Source organism: Astyanax mexicanus, chromosome 10 (genome assembly GCF_023375975.1).
Source record: "Astyanax mexicanus isolate ESR-SI-001 chromosome 10, AstMex3_surface, whole genome shotgun sequence".
Lineage (NCBI taxonomy): Eukaryota > Metazoa > Chordata > Actinopteri > Characiformes > Acestrorhamphidae > Astyanax > Astyanax mexicanus.
In genome coordinates this window covers 35,554,720-35,578,610 of record NC_064417.1, presented here as the reverse complement: position 1 = coordinate 35,578,610, position 23,891 = coordinate 35,554,720, and the positions used below count along the sequence as shown (strand labels likewise).

At 40.3% G+C, this 23,891-nt stretch overlaps 1 protein-coding gene across 7 annotated transcripts in view; it reads left to right on the top strand.

The window, feature by feature from the left end:
* erc1a (ELKS/RAB6-interacting/CAST family member 1a) overlaps nucleotides 1-15,743 on the top strand; it is a 38,091-nt gene extending 22,348 nt beyond the window's left edge. For 4 of the 7 annotated variants that reach the window (XR_007440941.1, XR_007440940.1, XR_007440937.1 and 1 more), the window contains 6 exons: nucleotides 466-603; nucleotides 8,377-8,537; nucleotides 10,777-10,924; nucleotides 11,990-12,091; nucleotides 14,750-14,928; nucleotides 15,380-15,743. Coding sequence is in view for 2 of the 7 variants with exons in the window: in XM_049484194.1 (XP_049340151.1) it covers nucleotides 466-603; nucleotides 8,377-8,537; nucleotides 10,777-10,924; nucleotides 11,990-12,091; nucleotides 12,698-12,724 (576 nt within the window). In the remaining 5 variants the exon portion in view is untranslated. Of the gene's footprint in view, nucleotides 1-465; nucleotides 604-8,376; nucleotides 8,538-10,776; nucleotides 10,925-11,989; nucleotides 12,092-12,697; nucleotides 12,756-14,749; nucleotides 14,929-15,379 lie in introns of those variants that run through there. The other 3 variants (XM_049484194.1, XM_049484193.1, XR_007440939.1) reach the window with 2 other exon arrangements.
* The last annotated feature ends 8,148 nt before the right edge of the window (nucleotides 15,744-23,891 follow it).

The window sequence follows — 23,891 nt, the reverse complement described above, 5'->3', positions numbered from 1 at the left end:
CTTGAAATTCCAAAGGGAGTTTCTTGCCAGTATTCAAGCTAAACTCTCAGGTCAGAGTCCAACAGTGTGTAATTTCACATCCGTCGGTGGAACACTCTGAAGGACTCCACTTTTTAAAAAAAAAAAAAAAAGCATAAAAATGTTCTCAAATGCATATCCTGGACTTAAGTTTTAGGAAAGTCACATCAATTTTAATGTGACTTTCCTAAAAAATGAAAATGTGAAGCTTTCAAAAAATAAAAAGAACATCACAAAGTGAAATATATAGGAATGCCCTGGCCATTGATATTTTAACCTGGTAAAGTCCTAAAACATCAAAGAGCAAAACACTGGACTATTCTCAATGTTCTTCTAAAACAGCACCTTAAAATAAGTCTAAGTCTATAACTTAATGAATATCAGAATGTTTAATAAATTGACAATAATGTTTATTGTAATCCTTACCTCATGGTGGTGCTCTGCCAGTCTCAGGAGTCTCTGCGGCAGAAAGCGGAGCGAATTGAGGAGCTGGAGGAGGCGCTGAGAGAGAGTGTGCAGATGACTGCTGAGAGGGAGATGGTGCTGGCACAGGAGGAGGCAGCACGCACCCACCAGGAGAAACAAGTGAGTGACAGTTGGGTGGGTATGAGAAATTGAGTAAATATCAGAAATAGGAGAGAATATGGGACAAGACTGCTGGGTCAGTGGGGGAATTTTACAGAACTACTGTACTATTGGGACCATACCTTAGTGACTGTAACATGTGAAGTGATTATTGGATAAACCAAGTACTGTACAGTAGCATAATGAATATACTCTAGTGATTATATCATATAGCATATGGTATAATCATAAATCATAAATATGCTGTCCTCACTAAAAGTTGTTGCAGGCAACGTATTTTCAGCTAAACAGCTAGTATAACATAACAATATTTTCCAGTCTTGCATCCTCCAAGGAACAGACACATTGTTGTATTTGGCAGGATTTAATGTAGGAAAATATGTAATTTCTTTGTAAAACTGCAAAAAGGAACACAAAATACAGGCTAGTAAGGACTAGAGCAACACTGTAAAATATGTCTAACACAGTTGTATGTAGCTAACAATGAAAAGCATATCATCAGAAACCAAGAACTCTAATACAGAAAATACTAACTAAAATGCATGAATATAACTTTTAACAGTGCAAAAACTTACAGATGAAGCTGTATTTGTGAATTTTAAGGGAGGATGGGGAGGATTGCTCTGCAGATGCTCATTCCATGAGGTACAAGGCCAAACAGGACTTCCTGAGACTGCTACTTCCTGCTAGGTCATATACACCTACTTACCACTAGGTGGTGCTAGCAAACTTAAAGAAACAGTATACTAAACCCAATACACTCCCCGCCTGGCATATTAACATGCCACTATACACATAAAACAACACTCCTTAGTCTGTACTAAGAGAGTCACTGCGCAGCATTCGAGTATCACCTATCATTTACAGTCCTATGCAGAAGAGGTCTACGTCTTAAGAGGGAGTCTTGTAGGAGTTTCCTGCCTCTTCTGTTAAAAGCAGGACCACCTCCGCAATGGGTCTGGAGAATATCTTGACCGATTTATTCCTCGTCACTTTGACTTCCACCTTTCTTACCAGCCCGTCTTTGCTGGGTATGGCTTTCACAATAATCCCCATCGGCCACTGATTCCTTTTTGCCTGACAGTCCTTCATCAGAACAACATCTCCTGCTTTGAGATTGGGTTTTAGCGACTGCCACTTCTGTCGAGTCTGAAGAGTGCTCAAATATTCACGTCGCCACCTAGCCCAGAAAGTTTCTGCTAAGGCTTGCACTCTTTTCCACTGGTTTTTGAGCAAATCTCCTTTTGTGAACTCAGTAGCAGGAGGAAGGGATGTGCTGGTTTTCTGTGTCAGCAACATAGCAGGGGTTAAAATGAAGGGGGATTCTGGGTCAGTGGATACAGGCACTAGTGGTCTTGCATTTACAATGGCACAGACTTCTGCCATAAAGGTGGTAAGGACTTCATGAGAGAGCTTCGAAGGTCCAACCTTGAGGAGCATGGAGTCCAGAATTCGTCGCGCAACGCCAATCATGCGCTCCCATGTGCCACCCATGTGGGAGGAGTGAGGTGGGTTAAAAACCCACGTGCATCTTTGTTGACTGAGGTAGTCTTCAACACTATGAGGACAGGGACGCTGTGAATCCATTTGTAGTTCCTTGAATGCTCCAATAAAATTGGTCCCACAATCCGATCGAAGTTGTTTAGCAGGGCCTCTGATGGAGAAAAATCTCCTGAGTGCATTTATGAAACTTGAGGAAGTCATGGTTTCGATTACCTCAATATGAATGGCACGTGTGGACATACATGTAAATAAAACTGCCCACCTTTTGTCCCTGGCTTGACCACCCCTGGTACGACGTGTAAGGACTTCCCAAGGCCCGAAGACATCAAGTCCTACATAGGAAAATGGGGGGTCTACTTGCAGGCGTTCGGCAGGTAGATCAGACATTTGTTGTTGTGCCATTCTTCCTCGCAGCTTTCGACACGTGACACACCTGTGGATGCAGCTACTGATGAGACGTTTTCCTCCGACTATCCACAGACCGCTAGCACGAATTGCACCTTCAGTGAAGTGCCTACCCTGATGTTTCACACATTCATGATGGTGGCGGACAAGCAGAGTTGCTATATGGTGGTGGCTTGGGAGGATAAGAGGATGAGCTTCCCATCTTTCAACTTGAGCTCGGTCAATGCGTCCACCTATTCTTAGCAGGTCTTCACTGTCAATGACAGGATGAAGTTTATAGAGAGGACTGGTTTTGGGAAGAGCACAGTTTGACTTGATGCATTTCAACTCTTCTGAAAAGCATTCTTGTTGCACACATTTTATAATGACATGCTCTGCTTTGGTGATGTCAGCAACTGACAAGCCATCCTTGCACATGTGCCAACCAACACATGTGCGACTGCTTGATGGGTGTGAGAAGCATTGTAAGATGTGCAAGAGGCGGGCCACAGCTTTGGTGAGTGACCTCCACTTAGAAAAACGTTCAAATCTCTTTGAATCCAGCTTGTGTCCTTCAATTTGTGTGGTGAGGGTTGTTACCTTGGAATAGATCTCAACATCAGAATCTGGATCTACAAGGTTGTATGTCGTGTCATCTTCAGTGGTGATTTTGGAACTTGTTGGCTTGGTTAAGAAGACCGGACCAGTCAGCCATTTAGTGTTTGCAAGCTCAGCAGCTGGAACAAACCGGGACCCATGATCTGCAGGGTTTAACTCTGTGGGAATATAACTCCATTGCTCTGGCCGTGCAGACTGTCGAATACGTTGTACACGATTATGTACATAGACGTGAAATCTTCTTGTCTTGTTGTGTATGTATCCCAACACAACTCTGCTGTCTGTGTAGAATCTTACTGCATTCACTTTCAGATCAATCTCCCTGATCACGAGATCTGCAATCTCGACAGCCAGCACAGCTGCACACAACTCTAATCTGGGGACTGTCAAGGCGGACTGAGGAGCAAGCTTGGACTTCCCAAAGACGAAGCCAACTTCACTGTGACCATGCTCATTTGTGACCTTCAAGTAAGCCACTCCAGATATTGCTTTTACTGAAGCATCAGAAAAGACGCATAATTCTGTGTTATGTGCCATGGAAGTGGAGAAAGATACATATGTGCGTGGGATCTGTACCTCCTTCAGTGCTGACAATGATTTATGCCATCTTTCCCATTCATCATACTTGGCCTCTGGAAGAGATGTATCCCACTCTTGAGTTGAAAACTCCCTGAGAAGCAATCTGCCCTTAATGGTGACTGGTGCCATAAAACCCAATGGATCGTAGAGACTGTTCACTACTGACAGCACTCCTCGACGTGTGAATGGCTTTTGACTCTCAGGCACATCGAAAGTGAAGGTATCAGATGTAATGTTCCACTTGATTCCAAGGCTTCGTTGGACAGGAAGATCATCCACAGAAAGGTTGAGGTCTTTGATGTCTTTTGCTCTTTCCCCTGCAGGAAATGCATTCATCACTGCTGTTCGATTGGAAGCAATCTTGTGAAGCTTTATGTTTGACACAGCTAACATTTGTTGTGTTCGACGCAAAACATCAATGGCTTCAGCCTCAGTTACAAATGATCGAAGCGCATCGTCCATGTAAAAATCCCTCTCAACAAAGTGAGCAGCATCACTGCCATAAGTATCCTCTTGATGTTTTGCTGCCTTCCTCAGGCCAAAGATTGCTACTGCAGGTGATGGGCTGTTTCCAAAAACATGGACACGCATACGGTAATCTATCACCTCCTTGCTGAGATCATTATCTTGGTACCACAAGAACCGTAAGAAGTCTCTGCAGTCTTCTCTCACCACAAAGCAGTAGAACATTTGACGAATGTCTGCTGTTACAGCAACAGAATCTTTTCTGAATCTGAGCAACACTCCGATGAGATTGTTGTTAAGGTCTGGTCCAGAAAGTAAAATGTCGTTCAGAGAGATTCCATTGTATTTCGCACTGGAATCAAAAACTACACGAATCTGGTCTGGCTTTTGGGGGTGGTAAACTCCGAATGTAGGGAGATACCAACATTCTGTTCCTTTTTCAAGTGGTGGTGCACACTCTGCATGTCTGTTGTCCAGCATTTGTTGCATGAACTGTGTGTAATGCGTTTTCATTTCAGGCTTCTTTTCCAACATTCGTTGCAGTGTCATAAGACGGTGGTGAGCATAGTCTCGATTGTTGGGAAGACGTTTCCGTGGGTGACGAAACGGTAAGGGAGCAACCCAGCTCTTTGTTTCATCTTGGACAAACTCTCGTTCCATGATTTGAAGGAAGATAAGATCTTCTATGGAGTGAGCAAACAGGTTGTCATCCTCAGTTGTGCAGAAGACAGTTTTTCCCAGGTTGTCTTGGTTTGATGCTACTGATGCACTGTGTGTGTTTTTGTGCTGAGAAGGATGCATGCCATTTTCACTGACACTATAGATTTCTTTCACATGCATCTGATTCTCACATGGAGTAAGGCAAGTTGGTCTACCATTTCTGAGGATGCAGGTCTTCATGACACTCACTCTGTTGAACATATCTGTTTTGTGAGCACCCTCAATACATACATCACCTATTATGACTGTCCCAAGGTCCAACTCTTGTGCATATGGAGCATTGTGAGGGCCATTGTACTGTTTGCGAACTTTGTGTGCTCTTATGATGTCCCTTCCCAATAACAGCAAGATGTCAGCATGTGGATCAAGTGGGGGGATCTTGTCTGCTATGTTTCTTAGGTGCTGGTGATGGTATGCAGCTTCAGGTGTTGGAATCTCTGACCTATTGTTGGGTATTTCATTACACTCAATGAGTGTAGGTAGTGGGATGGGTATTTTTCCATCTACAGATTCTATCATGAATCCATGGGCTCTTCTGCCAGCTGCGTCCACTATCCCTGCACATGTCTTGAGTGTGTATGGTATTTCTGTACCCTGAATGCCAAATATGTCAAAAAACTCTGACCGAGCCAAAGACATGTTGCTTTGGTCATCTAGGATGGCATACATTTTTTTCTGCAGCTCACAATGGCCATAAGGATACACATTCACAAGACAGATCTTAGAGCATGACTTGCCTTTGAAGTTTTTTCCACATACCTCGGTGCAACTTGTGATAGCTGGCTGCCCTGTGTCATAACTCTCCCCGCCGTTCTCTGATGAAGGGGAGGAACCTGGATATAACTGTGGTGCAGGACCAGGATGAAGAGCAGCAAGGTGTTTCTCACTCTCACACTCTTTACACTTGATGGGAGTTGCACAGGATTTTGCTTGGTGAGTTGTAGAAGCACAGCAGCGAAAACATATATTGTTCTCTTTTAGAAACTTCTTTCTGTCATCAAGGCTCATCCTTCTAAACCCTCTGCATTTTTTCAGTGAGTGAGGTTTGTGGTGCATGGGGCACATTTTATCAGGACTTGCTGTGTTGCTTGCCTTCTCTGCTTTAGACCCTGTATCAAATGATGATATACTTGTTTTGTGGACGAAGACAGGTTTCATTTGACCTAACTTCTCTTTCCTGTAAGACATTGAAGAGAGAGTGGATGTGTTGAAACTAGGATCATTTCTTTCTTCAGCTTCTCTGCAGATAAACTCTTTGAAGAAGCAGAAAGGAGGAAAGGCAACACTACGTTCTCTCTTGTATTTGCTTCCCTGAGATAACCACTTATCTTGCAGATGTAGGGGAAGCTTCTCAACAATAGGTTGTACTCCACGTGCTGTGTCAAGGTATGCTAGCCCTGGCAAATATCCATCACTCTTGGCAACATTCAGTTCCATCAGTAAGTCTGCCAACTCTTGTAGCTTTTTATTGTCTCTGTTATGGATCTTGGGAAAGTTCTCTATTTTACTGAACAGAGCTCCCTCTATTGCTTCTGGAGAGCCATATGTTTTGTTCAGTTTCTCCCAAATTGCCTTAAGACCAAGCAAGGGTTGTCTTACGTTAACTGATCTTAGTCTGAGTGCTTGTTCACTTGACTCCTTACCCAGCCATTTAATCAACAGATCCATTTCTTCACTTGGTGATAGCTCAAGATTCTCAATTGTATTGATGAAGGTCTCCCTCCATGCTTGGTAATGTTCAGGCAAGTCGTCAAACTTTGTCAATCCTGAGGAAACAAGCTGGTTCTTTGCTAGGAATTTGGCAAGATCAGCTGCTGTAGCATTATGGTTTGCATTTGCTGAGAATGATGGGTTGTTTGGTTGCTCACTGTGCTGCTGGTCATAACTTCTCTGCTGTGGCAAATCTCTGTGAAACTGCTTCATATCACTTTGTTGGTAGATCTGTCTCCTGTTGATAACCTGCGAGTGGGCTCCACTCTGACCAATGTAATCTTGATTGACTCTGACTATTGGAGATAAAGGATGATAGACCACCTTCTCCCTTACAGGTGTCTGGGTGCATAGTTGAGGTGTGAGCACTGGCGGTGGTGGGTAGTAAACATCCTTCTCCTCTTTAAGCTCTTGTGGAAAGTGATTTAGGGAATGGTGGTTAACGTAGTCTTCTGTTCTTTTTTGCACACTTTCTTGAAGGTCTAGAAGCTCAGCTTCTTTGATGTGACAAGTGCCATCCATATCTGCTGCTGCTGACTCCAGTACAACAGCTTCTACATGAGCAGCTTCAGCTTCCCGTTGAAGATTTATAATGTCAATTTTGGCTTCTAGCTTGAGTTCACTTTCCTTTTCTTTGAAGGCCAGCCTGGTTTTAGCTGCCTCTGCTTTGGCACGGGCTCTTGCTGCTTCTAAGCTGACTCTAGAGCTTGTTGATGAGCGTGATGAATGTGAAGAGCGTGATTTCCTGGAGCGAATGTCTGAGAGGAGTGAACCTGTTTCAACGCCATCTTCTGAGCCTTTCTTTATGTCTTGAGCTGGAGCACCTTCTGATCTGTCTATGGCCTCCATAGCGATGAATGGTAGTGCAGCTTTGTCTATCCCACAATCGTCTTAAACTCCACACCAAGTGTTCATCTTTTTACTATGCTGTCCTCACTAAAAGTTGTTGCAGGCAACGTATTTTCAGCTAAACAGCTAGTATAACATAACAATATTTTCCAGTCTTGCATCCTCCAAGGAACAGACACATTGTTGTATTTGGCAGGATTTAATGTAGGAAAATATGTAATTTCTTTGTAAAACTGCAAAAAGGAACACAAAATACAGGCTAGTAAGGACTAGAGCAACACTGTAAAATATGTCTAACACAGTTGTATGTAGCTAACAATGAAAAGCATATCATCAGAAACCAAGAACTCTAATACAGAAAATACTAACTAAAATGCATGAATATAACTTTTAACAGTGCAAAAACTTACAGATGAAGCTGTATTTGTGAATTTTAAGGGAGGATGGGGAGGATTGCTCTGCAGATGCTCATTCCATGAGGTACAAGGCCAAACAGGACTTCCTGAGACTGCTACTTCCTGCTAGGTCATATACACCTACTTACCACTAGGTGGTGCTAGCAAACTTAAAGAAACAGTATACTAAACCCAATACAATAAACATTTACCGTATACCATATACCTATGGTATAAGTAATTATACCACAGGAGCCATCCCATAGTAACAATAGCATTGTTAATATAGCCTAGAGAATGTACCATAGTTATTATACTGTACTGACTGTATCGAAGTGACTGTTCTATAGTGTCTATACTGTAGTGTCTACACTATTGTGAAAGTACCATTTTTATTATACTAATTTAGCTGTACTTTAATGGCTACATCAAAGTGATTATACTATAAGAACCATACACACAATGTCAGTTTATGCAAAGTACCATAAGCTCAATACCATCATAGCTTTACTGAAGCAAGGTGCCTGATTGTGCCCCTTTCCTTAAACAGATGGAGGAGCTGCTTGGAGCGATGGAGAAAGTAAAGCAGGAACTCGAGTCCATGAAGGCTAAGATGTCGTCCACGCAGCAGTCTCTGGCCGAGAAGGAGGCCCATCTGACCACGCTGAGGGCCGAGAGGAGGAGGCACCTGGAGGAGGTGCTTGAGATGAAGTAAGTGGCACCCGCCCCTGTATTCTCCCCAGAGCATGACGCATTGCTGTTGTTGTTTGAGAGAGGTGGTGTTAGCCCTGGAGGATTAATAAGAATAGGGAGTTATGTGGTATTTGTTTGAGCCCCTGCAAAATGAGTCAAGCTGCTCTGTAAAACCGTTTAACATCAACAACAACGGAACTGATGCGAAACAGTCCTGCTTGTAAAAGAGAAAGTAAGTGGGCCTTGGCTGAATCTCTCTCCATGTGATCCATGTAGTCTTCCACCACCACACGTGTCAACACATGACATAAAGCTGACAATTAAACGCAGACTGAATCATAAACAGATACGGTTTACAAACAGCCAGCTGAGACAGAGCCACGTTTGCAGTGCATTAGGTAAGGAATTTTGTCTCACATACAAACAAGTATACAATCCAAACAAATGGCTCTTTATTCTTCTCTGGATATTCAAACAATTAGAAACTTTGGGTTAATGTAGCACTGGAATAAAATAATCAATTGTGTTTAATGCAAATATTACTTCAAATACTTACAGAATTTCCACATAAATACAATGCATATCAACATACATTCTGCTGCAAGTAAGTAAACTAAGTAATTCCGTCCATCTTCCCACTGCTAGAAGACGACTCAACACTGTGGGTCTGAAAGGATGTGTAGTTGAACGAACAAACAAACAAAACAATAGTGTTTGTCAATTACTACTGAAACTGCTGGAGTTTTCGGAACAAGATACAGACCATTCAGAGTCCAAACAGACCATTTATAAATGTGTTCGGGAGAACTAGGATGGTAAAAATCTGAACAAAAGAAAATCTTTGCAGGCTTGAACATTTCTCTTGCAGATTTCTGTAAAAACACTTACATTTAATCTCCTGAGAATGTAACTCTTAAATGTGTGATTTCAGGTTTAAATGTAGAGATTTCTGTGTCTTTTTATGTTAAATATATTTTCTTGCTCATTACTAAATGCTGTTTTAAAAAAAAATGAATAACTGGTGATGTACGAAGCCCCTAAGGTGACATCATGTAAAAAAAAAAATAATAATAATAATGTGTGACCACAAGTTACTAATGCGTGGGAATGAGATAATTAAGGTGTGAGAATGAGATTATTAAGGTTTGGCCATGACTTATTAAGGTGTGGGAACGAGAAAAAGCAAGCTTTACTATTCTTCGGCTAGATTTAATTAACTTGTTCCCACGCCTCAATGATCTCATTCCCACGCCTTAATTATCTCGTCCCCACGCCTTAATTATCTCGTTCCTATGCCTTAATTATCTCGTTACCACGCCTTAATTATCTCGTTCCTATGCCTTAATTATCTCGTCCCCACGCCTTAATTATCTCGTTCCTATGCCTTAATTATCTATTTTTCTAGTTTTTTTGTTTTAATTATCTAGCCTTAATAAGGCGTGGCCACACATTATTTATTTATTTATTTATTTTTTTACATGATGTCACCTTAGGGGCTCCGTACCTATCACTAGTTATTTAATTTGTTAAAAACAGCAATCAGTTTATTCTTACTGCAACTGTTCCACATTTAGAAATGAGCAAGAAAACATATTTAACATAAAAAGACACAGAAATCTCAACATTTAAATCTGAAGTCAGACATTTGAGAGTTTAGTTTCCCTGTATTACAGCTGCCATTCTGCTCTGTAGATATGTGACTTGATTTGCAAAATATTTTTTGAATGAGGAAACATTTAAACATGCATATTTAAATAAAGCAAATTCAGTGCATTATGTTTTATTGTATATATTATTATTATTATTATTATATTTTTCTATTATTATTAGTCAGCCACAGATGTCATTAAGCATTTAAAACATGGATTTCATACAAATGACCTAGATGTCTGCTGTGTTGAACCGTTTTAGGGAGAGATAATGAAGATGGAGAATGAGTCACCCCACACATGGCTCTCATCTTCTATTTCTGTCTCTGCACTACCACTGTGCTCGTGGGAAACCATCAGCCTTCCGATATTTACAAAATAGAGTGTAAACAGGGTATTAATTGAACATTATGTGCACATCAAGTTTATAGTTCTAGGATTCTGTTGAAAGAAGGCCCATTTTACTGAAACCCAACTCCCACAGATTCACTACAGTTACATAAAAGCTGTCAGTGAGGCTGTTGTGGAGAATTCACACTGCAGGGTAATTATACTGAAGTGCCGTTTGACTTTCACCCTTTTGAAGTGATAGTAATTCTGCCCTGTAGACAGGAGGCTCTGCTGGCTGCTATCAGTGAGAAGGATGCTAATATCGCCCTGCTGGAGCTATCCTCCTCAAAAAAAAAGAAGACGCAAGAGGAAGTGGCACAGCTGCGCAGGGAGAAGGACCGTCTGGTGCAGCAGCTCAAACAGCAGGTATGCACTCTGTCATGGGGATCTGGCACACAGAGAGAGAGAGAGAGAGAGAGAGAGAGTGACCATAGGGTGCAGTTCTTTCATACTGTATAGTTTAAGGTGGACTGTTAAAATTTGACATGTGTTTGCTTACCATTTGAGTGTTTACTTACCATTTAAATTGATGAATTAACACTGACAATATGAATATTTTTATTGTCTCCACCGAGGCAAATTATTAAATTTGTTCATATGTTCATTTATCCTCATCATTCTCTTGTCTCAGAAAATTTAACCTACATATTTATTTACTTTGAGTCGATCAGCAGAAGATGTTTGGTATTTCAAGTTTGATTATTTCGTTTTACACTAAAGCTATGAGAAAATGTCATTTGTCATCAAACAATTGACCCTATCAAACTGTTGCCAAGGATATTTCAAAACGGCTCATTTCAGATTGAGAATAAATTATTTAGAAGGTGACAGTATGATGGTATTTTATTTTTACTGTGATATGTTTTGTCATGAGTATATTATAAAGGAAATAATACTAATATTTACACGTTTTACATTTCAATAAAATACCATATTTTTTATTCTGAATGTAGGGCAACAAATTTAAAAGAGACACATTGTTATTTTTATACATAATTAAAATCTAACATTGCCTTTATATTATGTAAAAAAATTCATGATTAATGGAACAATATAATTTCATCTTTTTTTATTGACTTCCATTAAAAGTTAAAAAGGTTTTTACCATGCTTACAATTTAAGCATGTCGTTTACACAGTTAAAATTGATGAGGTATAAACTACCATTAGCTACATTACAAAATGTTCTGTACCAAACATGTCCTACCTGATCCTGATCTATTTTTTTTTTTTGTGGAATAACCACTTAAAAGTTGTAATCTGGGCAATGCAATACCAAGCTAGACTAGTCTATAGTATATTCTGTCCTAATACACTTTGTCTGCTTCCATTCTCCTCTTTTTCCTCCTTTCTCCTCCTTCTGTCCATTCTTTTCCTCCTTTCTCCACGCCGTTTTTTTTCCCTCACATCTGCGCCTCCTCTTTTCACCTAGACACAGAACCGGATGAAGCTCATGGCGGATAATTACGATGATAGCCACTTGAAAACTCCACCTGACCAGACCAACCACAAACCTCCGAAATCTCCCGATCAGGTTACAGCCTGGCACATTTTCACCATTTTATCATGATTATATATTTTATCACCACCATCAGCTTGTTTTTCTTTAATATTTAATGTGGAATACACTTTAATGTGGCTGGATTTGAAATGTTGATACAAAATAGAGTGTTTCACATTCATAGAAGCATACTCTCAGCAGCAAGCTTATTCTAGGGCTCCAGAACGCTGATCAGAGCTGGGGTCAGTTTCATTTACTGCTAATTGCAGTATTTGGGTTTGGAATTTGAACTGGAAAAGGATGTCCTTTTGGTAGGAAGGTCCGTTTCCAGTTCAGTTCTTTTGCCACTGGTAAGTGAAATGGAACTGACCCCAACTCTATTGCAGACTCATCTCTCTATGAACCATGACTTCTGGACCTCACGGGGTCTTACTCTTATTCATGTTAGTAGAAGTTGGCCCTAAGTACAGATCTAGGAGCTGTTTTCTCTTTATTTGGCCAGTAACGTAACATTCCAGAGGTCGAAACTGAGCCTAGGTCTGCACTTCCTGGCCACTTCTACCTGGATCTGTTCGCATACTAACCGGATCTTTTCTCCCATGCTGCACTTGGCTAAACCCCCGCCATCTTAACCAATAGGATGATGAAGAGGGCATTTGGGCATAGCCGATCAAGGCAGCCATTTTGTATTAGAAGGGTGAGCACTTGTTTGATGGATGTTAAAAACAAACCTCAGCTGCCCTTTTCCTCCCCATGCTACCACATCTACAGCTGTGGCTGTGTGGGATATCGGGGTTACGTCATAGCGCCACTAATCACTTTCCCAAGAGAGCTACTGAGCTCGGGTTAAACTCATAATTCTTACCAGTTTACCACTGAATAACTTTCCATACCAAAACCTCTGTTCAGGCCAGAATTTCTCAAATACCTTTTGTGTTTTAAAAAAAAACGAGGCACTATTTCATCATTAATCATTACACCTCAGTGTCGCTATGACATAGTCTCCGTATATCTCAGCGCCCTCTGGTTTGTTTTGACAGTCGATTATTTTTGCTGCACCGTGACGCTTTGGATCTGCATGAACCATATGTGCTTGACATCTTCCTCCCTTTCATTTGCTCTACATCAAAACAAATTTGTCTCACTCCTGTTAATGAAGTTTATGTTAGTCCTCAAGTCAGATAGTCTTAAAAAAAAGTCCTAAAAAGGTTGGTGTTTCTGTCATGATGGCAAAGGGTGGACACAGTGTGGCTGGTATAATCCAGAGCTCTCATTATTTGTATGCATAAGACAATCTGAAAGGAGGAACATGGCATTTAAGTTTCTCGGAGGCATTGCCTGAGGGTTGTGCTAAACAGAAATATCTGAGGTAAGACAGACTTTTTCATTGCAAAGGAAAATGGCAAAGCATGGCAAAACAATGTTTTGTTTTTCTAGAACAAAATCCTTAAATGGAAATGTTTTTATTAGTACAGACATGTACTAATTCTCTTAATTAATCCTGGTGTTTTTAGTGCATAAACTGAAATAAACCAATGAACTTGCCATTTACTTTAAGAGCCAGGTGCTCTCTGACTTGACAATCTGGTGGATTGTTATTTTAATTAAGGTGTCCAAAGCTTGTCCGCAGAGTAAACTCGCCTACTCGTTCACACCTTGAAGGTGCACGAGCAGGTCAGTTACGGGACCAGCAACGTTACATTAGATTTTTATTCTGTTCATTGTAGATGTAAAAGGGGGGTCTGTGCTATGCTGCATGTCTTTGTGTGTGTACTAAGTGAGGGTGTACATGCGAACTTCTGACCGATGACTGTTGTCTAGGCTTTTTTTAAAGACAGTGGCACACCTGTGTTTTCCGTTGCCAAGATAGCAATACACCAGAAATATACCTGATCACACTTTACTGCCAGACCACCGAGCTTAAAAACTGTTCACAGGGTGTGAGATAGAGCCGAGTGGACCAAACATAACCAAAGCCAGATTAAGATTTTTGAAATAAAATAGTTCCAATAGTACATTTAAGTACATTATTAATTATACATATAAAATATATACTTTTTATATAGGACAAAAGTTAAGTTTCTAAAAAAAAAAAGAAAAAAGAATGACCTCAGACAGACGTACTGGACTCGGCAGCAATTTCCAAGCCTACCACATCCAAAGACTCATCCAGAGTCAAGACCGATTGCAAATGAGGTTGAATCCGAAATGAGACCAAGACCAGACTCAAGTACTACAACACTATGAACAAGAAAAATATCTATAAACTACACGATGAAACATAATAAAACAAGGTGTAGCATGTATTTATGTATTAAGGCTCTGAGTTATTTTTATAATATTTTTCCAAACATGCCTCAGACTTGTGCCATGTTCCTGTGGTCTAAAAGCATGTGTTTGCGTGTTGAAATGCATGCTAACATGCTTTGTGTCTTCAGTAATCATTTTGAATAATCTGTAGTGATGTTCGTCTGGAACTGATGTTGATATTGTCATTTAGATTAGGCTGATGCATGTCAACCATGACTCTGACTGGACAGTTTAGCTGTGATCTACTCTGGTGTTGTCTAGAGTGAGTGAGTCATTGAGTGAGTGAGTGAGTGCGCATGTGTGCGTGCGTGCGTGCGTGTGTGTGTGTATGTGTGTGTGTATGTGTGTGTGTGTATGAATAATACTCTGTGTGGTGTGTAGATTAAACCTGGGCGGAGAGCTACAGTGCACAGGAGCTCCACATTAGCCAAATGATCATCCCGTACAACCAGAGAAGATTCCACCCACCTCCATCCATTTCTGTAGAACACCCTGCCCATAGATTCACCACACCACGGACCAAGGACCCTCAGATGGCGCCCAAACACCAACACATTTTGGTAACACTCCACTTTACTTTTTACACTGCATTTTGTTAGTTAGTAGTGCCTCATTAGATGATGTGTCTTTTATATGTGCCATGTTCTATATTTTCATCTTCTGTTCTAACAAGTCTGTAGACTGACTTGCAGTACCAGCACTTGTTTTTAGAGCAGTGTGAATGGGCAGACTGAACTGCTGTTGGTTAAATGATTGTTTATATGTGATGTGTTCGGATGAGCTGAAGAAATCTTCTTAGCCTATATACCCAACGCCAAATCCTATATATATCAAATATTGTGCAGCAGATGGGGAAACACAGCTTCTAGTGCCCCCTAAAGGGCAATATAAAATGCACCAGTGTGGATTATACTAATATGTTACATGACATTTGATATGAATGTATGTATCTATTTATCCTAACAGTGTAATTGATGGTTGATATTTATTTTAATTCTTGATTTTGTCTAGCCTGATCCTGGGTTGGTGAGAGTCAGACTGATGCTGTGACCGTATCCTGGACTCTTCTTTAGACCAGCAGTGAATGGGCCTGTCTTACAGGATCCACCGGCCGTGATCTGACCCTCCTCTCTCCAGCTTCATCACTCTCTCTGTTCTCTGTTCTCCTCTCTGCTCTTTTAAAACCGTCTAAATCCCCAATCCTTCTCCTGGTCTTCAAAGCCCTAGTCAAGACATTTTATATTGAAATAAGTTATATGTAAATGAATTGACATCAAACTACTCAACTCATTATACCTGTAAATACAATAGATACAAGTAGTTTGGTGAAAAAAAGAGCTCAGAATCGCCTCCAAGATAAAAAAAATAATAATAATGATGCTAAAAAAGTTCAAACATGTTCAGAACAAGCAAATCAGAGGTCTGAGTCCACCAGTGTTCCATTACTACAAGTAATCTGAAAAGCAAAAAGAAGCAGAAATCTGGTCGGGGCTTTTTCCACTGGTGCAGTTGTCAAATTCAGCAGTGTTTAGTTGAATTGTGAATGCAATTTTTTTTGTTTTATACTTTTGATTACTGTGTTGTCATCACGGTTGATTCCAGACATAGAATGTCCAGCAACCTGATGGGTGGTGCTATGTAAACATTTCCAAGTTATTTGAATGCCAAACTGTTGTAAAAAGTAATATGCTAATTTGACAGCTGCACCTGGCTCGTCAACGCGCTGGAGTTTAGGTAGCTTCCTTCTTGCACTTCCTTACTGGTTGTACACTTCTTTTAATGAATATTAAAACTGAGAACCTTTAGGACATGTCCGTGAACATCATCCAAGTGTTGAAAGATATGTGTCATCTCACCACGTACGACGTTCTGTCCGTGGTGCAAAATCAGGTACTGTACATGTCGCTTCATTCCGACGTAACAGCTGCTAAAATCAATAGACAATATAAAACGTGTGTGAAACTATTTTGTAGTGCTCATGATGGGGTCGTACAACTCTCGTGAGGTGGCTGTGGGGTTTCATTTTAAGTGTTACTACTATTCTCTGTATATGCAGAAGAAGCACAGAGGTCCACTGTAGCAGCTCTTACAATAAGTAAAGTAGGCTCCAAGTATCACATCATATATATAAATATATATATATATACAGTTGTGGTCAAAAGTTTACATACACTTGTAAAAAAACATAATGTTATGGCTGTCTTGAGTTTTCAATAAGTTCTACAACTCTTATTTTTCTGTGATAGAGTGATCGGAACACATACATGTTTGTCACAAAAAAAACAGTCATAAAATTTGGTTCTTTCATAAATTTATTATGGGTCTGCTGAAAATGTCACCAAATCTGCTGGGTCAAAAATATACATACAGCAACATTAGTATTTGGTTACATGTCCCTTGGCCATTTTCACGGCAACTAGGCGCTTTTGGTAGCCATCCACAAGCTCCTGGCAAGCTTCAGGTCGAATGTTTGACCACTCTTCTTGACAGAATTGGTGCAGTTCAGCTAAATGTGATGGTTTTCTTGCATGAACCCGTTTCTTTAGCTCTGTCCACATGTTCTCAATGGGGTTTAAGTCAGGACTTTGGGAAGGCCATTCTAAAACCTTAATTCTAGCCTGGTTTAGCCATTCCTTTACCACTTTTGATGTGTGTTTTGGGTCATTGTCTTGTTGGAACACCCAACTGCGCCCAAGACCCAACCTTCGGGCTGATGGTTTTAAGTTTTCCTGCAGAATTTGGAGGTAATCCTCCTTCTTCATTATCCCATTTACTTTCTGCAAAGAACCAGTTCCACTGGCAGCAAAACATCCCCAGAGCATAATACTACCACCACCATGCTTGACAGTAGGCATGGTGTTCCTGGGATTAAAGGCCTCACCTTTTCTCCTCCAAACATATTGCTGGGTGTTGTGGCCAGACAGCTCAATTTTTGTTTCGTCTGACCAGAGAACTTTCCTCCAGAAGGTTTTATCTTTGTCCATGTGATCAGCAGCAAACTTCAGCCGAGTCTTAAGGTGCCTTTTCTGGAGCAAGGGCTTCTTTCTTGAACGGCAGCCTCTCAGTCCATGGCGATGTAAAACACGCTTGACTGTGGAGACTGACACCTGTGTTCCATCAGCTTCCAAATCCTTGCAGACCTGCTTCTTGGTGATTCTTGGTTGACTCTTGACCATCCTGACCAATCTCCTCTCGGCAGCATGTGATAGCTTGCGTTTTCTTCCTGATCGTGGCAGTGACACAACTGTTCCATGCACTTTATACTTGCGTATAATTGTCTGCACAGTTGCTCTTGGGACCTGTAGCTGCTTTGAAATGGCTCCAAGTGACTTCCCTGACTTGTTCAAGTCAATAATTCGCTTTTTCAGATCCACACTGAGTTCCTTTGACTTTCCCATTGTAGCTTTTGTAGCTGAGTCTAATCACTGGGTCAAATGAGCCCTATTTAAATGGGCTCATGAGAAGTCAACAGCTGTAGTCAATCAGAATCACTTACAAGAAGTGAAGAGGCCATGACATGAAGCTAATTTGATTGACACAACTCGCTACATCACCAAAATTGACAAATTTTGTTGCTGTATGTATATTTTTGACCCAGCAGATTTGGTGACATTTTCAGCAGACCCATAATAAATTTATGAAAGAACCAAATTTTATGACTGTTTTTTGTGACAAACATGTATGTGTTCCGATCACTCTATCACAGAAAAATAAGAGTTGTAGAACTTATTGAAAACTCAAGACAGCCATAACATTATGTTTTTTTACAAGTGTATGTAAACTTTTGACCACAACTGTATATATAGAAGTCTAGTTTATGAGAGCACATTGCTGGTTTTATGTACTCTCATAAACAGAGATGTCATTTCTTCTCTATCTCTCTCTCTCTCTTTCTCTCACTCTCTCTTGCAGTAATTTTATTATGTTGCATTTGTGGCCTATTGTCTTTGTGTATTGAACAAAAAAAAAGAAAGTTCTCTTAAGAAAACAAACAACAAAAGAGATGCTAAAAGATAAAAAGACACGGGTATGAGCATTCTGACTTTGTATAAATGTGTATGTATATAAATATGTATTATCAGTGTTTTCACTCTCTGCGTTTTTATTGTTCATCATTTATCTTTGTTGTAAAGCTTTTTAAGGAACAAATTTTTTCTTTGTTTAGTAAAGCCTGGATTAGATTTTTCCAAATTATTGTATTTACCATTCATTACACTTTATTAATTATCTTTATTGGTATGCAGTGGGAGGACTGTTATGTAAAAAATAATAATAATTATAACGATATATGGAAGTAATCAAATCATGAATAGATACTGAATTTGAGAATATAGTGAGGAGTATGACACATATGGAACACTTCTTTATTTATTAGTTAATCATGTACATTTTGTACATTTTGTTACGCTTCCTGATTGGTAATTTGCATACCTGTGTTAATAATCTGTGTATTGTGCTTTATTACAGCTTATAATGCACATGTTGGTAATTTTCTCACAACAGACTTTAGATAAGGATACATCTGAATAACAATGTCTTATTCACGCTTTATTTTACAGACAAGATCTCAATAAACTCTAAATGTGTGCTGATCAAAATAAAGGGTTACGTTTGTCATAATGAAGTTAGAACAAAATTCAGTTCATTACATATCTAATTTTATTCATGTTTTAAATCTTAGTTTAAAAGAATTATAAAAAAGCGTTTTAGTTGAGCCAATCCATATAGAACACACTGTTTTCTATGTAGTGTCTGCGGTTTTACCTTTACTCTTCAGTCATTATATTCTCATTTTAAAGGAGGGCACTACAAATCACATTTTACTAAGCACATCTGGTGAGCTTTAGATGCCAGCGGGACCCCGCGGTGCGTCTTGGCTGTTGTAGAGTAATGTAGAGTGAAAGAGGAACCCGCCTGGTGCTAATGCAGGTGCTCCATATCACATACCACATAGCAGTGCTAGACTAAACACTGCCTTCTTCTAATGTTTAAAGGTGAATAATATGTAGCTTTACCTGGAAATTTAATAGCACTAAATCATGTCTCTTTTTAGACTTAACCATTATATGATAAAACATATGATAAAACATCTATTTTTCTATAGGGTACACTCTGACAGACATTTATTTGCCAGCATTGACCCGAAATCTAAAAAAGAGCTGCAGCTGAAACATTTAAATAAATGTTAAATGAACATGAATATTTTATAAGATGTTAAATACGGTTTTTCTCATCTGCAGATTAATACTTCACTTGTGACCTGATATTTCCAGACTATAGGAGTCTTGTGAGTGGAGTAACTGTCTAACTGCCTGCTTGTTAAAAGACAAGAGCTCATAAGTTCACACAGCGCAGATCAGGTATAAGTTCTGTTAAACTATTTTTTTAGTTAATCTTTCAGAATATTAAAGTATTTTTAGCTATTATTAATAATCTGGGTTGGCACAACTTTAAACAAAAATGTTGATCAAACAGAGATGCAGAAAAATGTGGTCAAGGAGATGTTTTGGTGAATCTAACTTCAATTAAAACAATATAAACTATATTGCCAAAAGTGTTTGCTCTCCCATCCAAAATATTGAACCCAGTTGTCAACTTTCAATTGTTACAGAACTTCAAACAATGTGGCTTTAAGAAAAGTAAAGCACAGAGAGAATCATGTAATGGGTTTCTTTAGCCAATCAGCTGCATCCAAACCTTACATCACCAAACACAGTGCAGGCAATATTAATATATAATATAATATATTAATATATATTAACTGTTGGCAATATTAATATATGTCCATTATGTGGGGCCATAAATGTGATGTCATGGGTTGTTAACTAGTACAGACCACATTTAGAGCTAAAGAATGGCAAAAAGTTTTGTGCATTTTTGTAACGTTACGCAACTGTTTTTTGTTTTCTAGAAGACTTCCTTAGAGCACTTCCTTTTCAGCTGATTAGAGTTTTGCTTTTAAACAGAACTGACAGGTTTCATGCACAAAAAAATGTAAGAAACTCTTTTGTAAAACAGCCTTTCCCCAAAGCACTGCAGAGAACAAGCACAGAACAATGCTAGATTGAGTCCTTCGCCAAAACAGACGGTGTTACGCAATGTGTTCTTCACAACTCACTTTTTACTAGAAAATGTATCAGGACTGATGGCACTCGGGTACCAGTTTTGTTACAAAATGCTTCCTAATTGTTCCTGCAGAAAATGCAAAATAGAGTGTACTGGATAAACTGTGAGCAATGCTGAGCATCCAAGCTGTTTCGTTTGCATGCAACACTGAAAGGAATCTTGAGGAGAATTAGCCAAAGGCTAATGAAGCCAAGCCTTTCGCCAGACGAACAGTTGGTCCTGACGTTATCTGTTGTTTCTGCAGACTGGCAATCAGATCCAGATGCCTCGTCCATATTTCAACTTCTGCCGAATCTAGTTTAAGAAGCCGAATGAAGTCAAAGTCAAAGTGGTTTTATTGTCATTTCAGCTATATACAGAGTACACAGTGAAACGAAACAACGTTCCTCCAAGGACCATGGTGCACATAAACACAGTGTAGACAGAACAATAGTGCAACAGTACAAAAGTGCAGACAGACAATACAACACAATACAGACAAAGAATAATAAATAACAAGACAGTGTGCAAATTTTGCAGTGTGCAAAAAAGACCAGGTGAGGTAGTAATTACTCTATTACACAGTGTGCAATAGAGTCCAGTGAGGTAGTAGGGTTTTTAGTGCTTTCCATTTTCTGGGGTAAGTGGGGTAAGAGTGTGTGTGCATGTACAGAAAAACCATCAGTTCAGTCTCTGCAGTTAAGGAGTTTGATGGCTTGGGGGTAGAAGCTGTTGCAGAATCTGGTCGTGCTGGACCGGATGCTGCGGTATCTTCTTCCCGAAGGCAGGAGGGAGAATAGTTCGTGTGAGGGATGAGTGGGGTCATTCACAATGCTGGTTGCTTTGCGGATGCTGCGGGTGGTGTAAATGTCCGTGATGGAGGGGAGAGAGACGCCGACGATCCTCTCAGCTGTCCTCACAATACGCTGGAGGGTCTTGCGGTCAGAGACGGTGCAGGTCCCAAACCAGGCAGTGATGCAGCTGCTCAAGATGCTCTCAATGGTCCCTCTATAGAAGAGTGTGAGGATGGGTGGAGGGAGACGGGCCTTTCTCAGCTTCCGGAGGAAGTAGAGACGCTGCTGGGCTTTCTTGGCTGTAGAGCTGGTGTTCAGGGTCCAGGTGAGGTTATCTGCTAAGTGGACACCAAGGAACTTGGTGCTCTTAACAATCTCCACAGAGGACCCGTCGATGTTGAGTGGAGAGTGGGTGTGTTGTGCTCTCCTGAAGTCAACAACCATTTCCTTTGTCTTGTCCACATTCAGGTGAAGGTTGTTGACTGTACACCAGTCTGTCAGCCGCTGCACCTCCTCTCTGTATGCTGACTCGTCGCCTTTGGTGATGAGACCCAGCACGGTTGTATCATCGGCGAACTTGATAAAGCTGTTAGAACTGTGTTTTGCAGCACAGTCATGAGTCAGCAGGGTGAACAGCAGAGGACTCAGGACACTGCCCTGGGGGGCCCCAGTGTTCAGTGTGATGGTGCTGGAGGTGCTGCCCCCGAACCGGACTGACTGGGGTCTCCCCGTCAGAAAGTCCAGGATCCAGTTGCAGAGGGGGGTGTTGAGGCCGAGCGAGCTTAGCTTCCTGGTGAGGTTCTGTGGGATGATGGTGTTGAATGCTGAACAGAAGTCTATAAACAGCATTCTGACGTAAGTGTCCTTCTTCTCCAGGTGGGTGAGGGAGAGATGAAGGGTGGTGGTGATGGCATCGTCCGTGGAGCGATTGGGACGAGCTGCATCAGGGTTCCCACAGTAAAGCTTTCAACTGGAACAACGCTGTGGAAGGGGATTAGCGGTGCGCAGCGCAACAAGCCCTGAGAGGCCGTGACTGTTTGGGCCCTGCATAACAGCAGGCCTCTACTACAGTCTAAATTGGCTGAATATTAGTCACCAGCAGAGTAGTAAAGCCCAAGTGGCGGCTAAATGTTTGTGTGAGCTGGTTTATGGAAAGACCACAGTGTTTACACAGCCAGTGACACTGATGGGTTGGACCATCCCAGAGGGAATTTAAGCCATGACGTTGTCTGGGCACCTCACAAAAATAATCCTAACCATACATGGTAAAGTCTTTGTGATTAAGCTTATTAAAAAAAAAAGATAGAGCTGTTCCTTTCAGGAAAATACTAGTGAAAGTTTTGTGGACAGTTATGGTTTGGGGCTAGTGTTTATAGATGCACCGGAGAGCTTTTCATCCCAGAGAACAGGATGGAGTGCTTTTCCAATCTCGCCTAATGTTCTCAGTATTATAGCCTCAAGGTTTGTATTAGAGTTCCAATTCATTGCTAGAAAACAGTCTGTTCTGTGTGAAAGTGAAGCACGACACCTTGAAGACTTTTCTGCTGGCTCGGAACCAAGGCATGTTGTTGGCATTTAGCCGCTGGTCTGGGCCAGATTAGTCACTGCAGTAGAAAGTAGAAACATTAGATCGAAGAACCTTACGTAAGAAAACAAAGGGCTAAACAAACCTGAATCAAGCCACTGTCTTAGAGTCTAAACTCACACTGGATATACTGTCAGGGCTTTGTGTAAGTGTGTGTGTGCATATGTGCTGCTTCAGTGACAGGATGTCACGCATGTGTGTGTGCTTGCATTCTTGTGGATATAATATATGCTGAGAGCGCACTGTGTTCCAGATTACAAAGCTGTGCACCAGATTACACCTCCATAAATCAGACACTTCAAGGGAAGTGTGTTCATATTTAAGGGCTTTGTATCGGTAATCTCCAAGAGAATTTAACAGTTCATTAAACTAATAATTTGTTCACTTAAATCATCCCGGCACAAAGACAGATAAAACATACTCAAAACAAGGCAACAGCTTTTAGTGTAAGCATGTGGTTTTTTTAGTACAGTACCCTTAGGACACAGCAATAATCATTCAGTAACTTTCTAGCAATTGTGTTTGTCTCGAAGAGAAACTATTTGTTTTTTCCTTAAATTTTTTGTCCCTTTTCAAGGTATTAAAAACATATGGCAATTTAAATTTAAAATGTCTTTTAAATCATTTGTTAAATGTTTTTAACAGAAATGCAATTTTCGTTGAGGAAAAAGTAAGAACACCCCCATGTTTAATAATAATTAAAAAGCCTAATTAGAAAAAGGGAAAAAAAGAAAAAGATGTAACTTACGTAAACATGAAGAGACTGGAGGCGGCAAAAGTTCTGGCATTGCTTGTATTATGGTGACCATTTTTTAAATAACAAATCCAATCATATTTGTAGTTTTCCATAATGAAGACATTTTTACCCATTGTATTACTGTATGTTAGGTGGTTGTTACTATTGTCATTGTTTTGCTTTTAAAAATAAAATTCTCGATTAACTCTTATTATTTGTAAGTATTCCCAAAATAAAAAGGGCCGGATCTAAAGTAAGTTTAATATCTTATCTTACCATGTTCTAATCATTTTCAGCTGATGT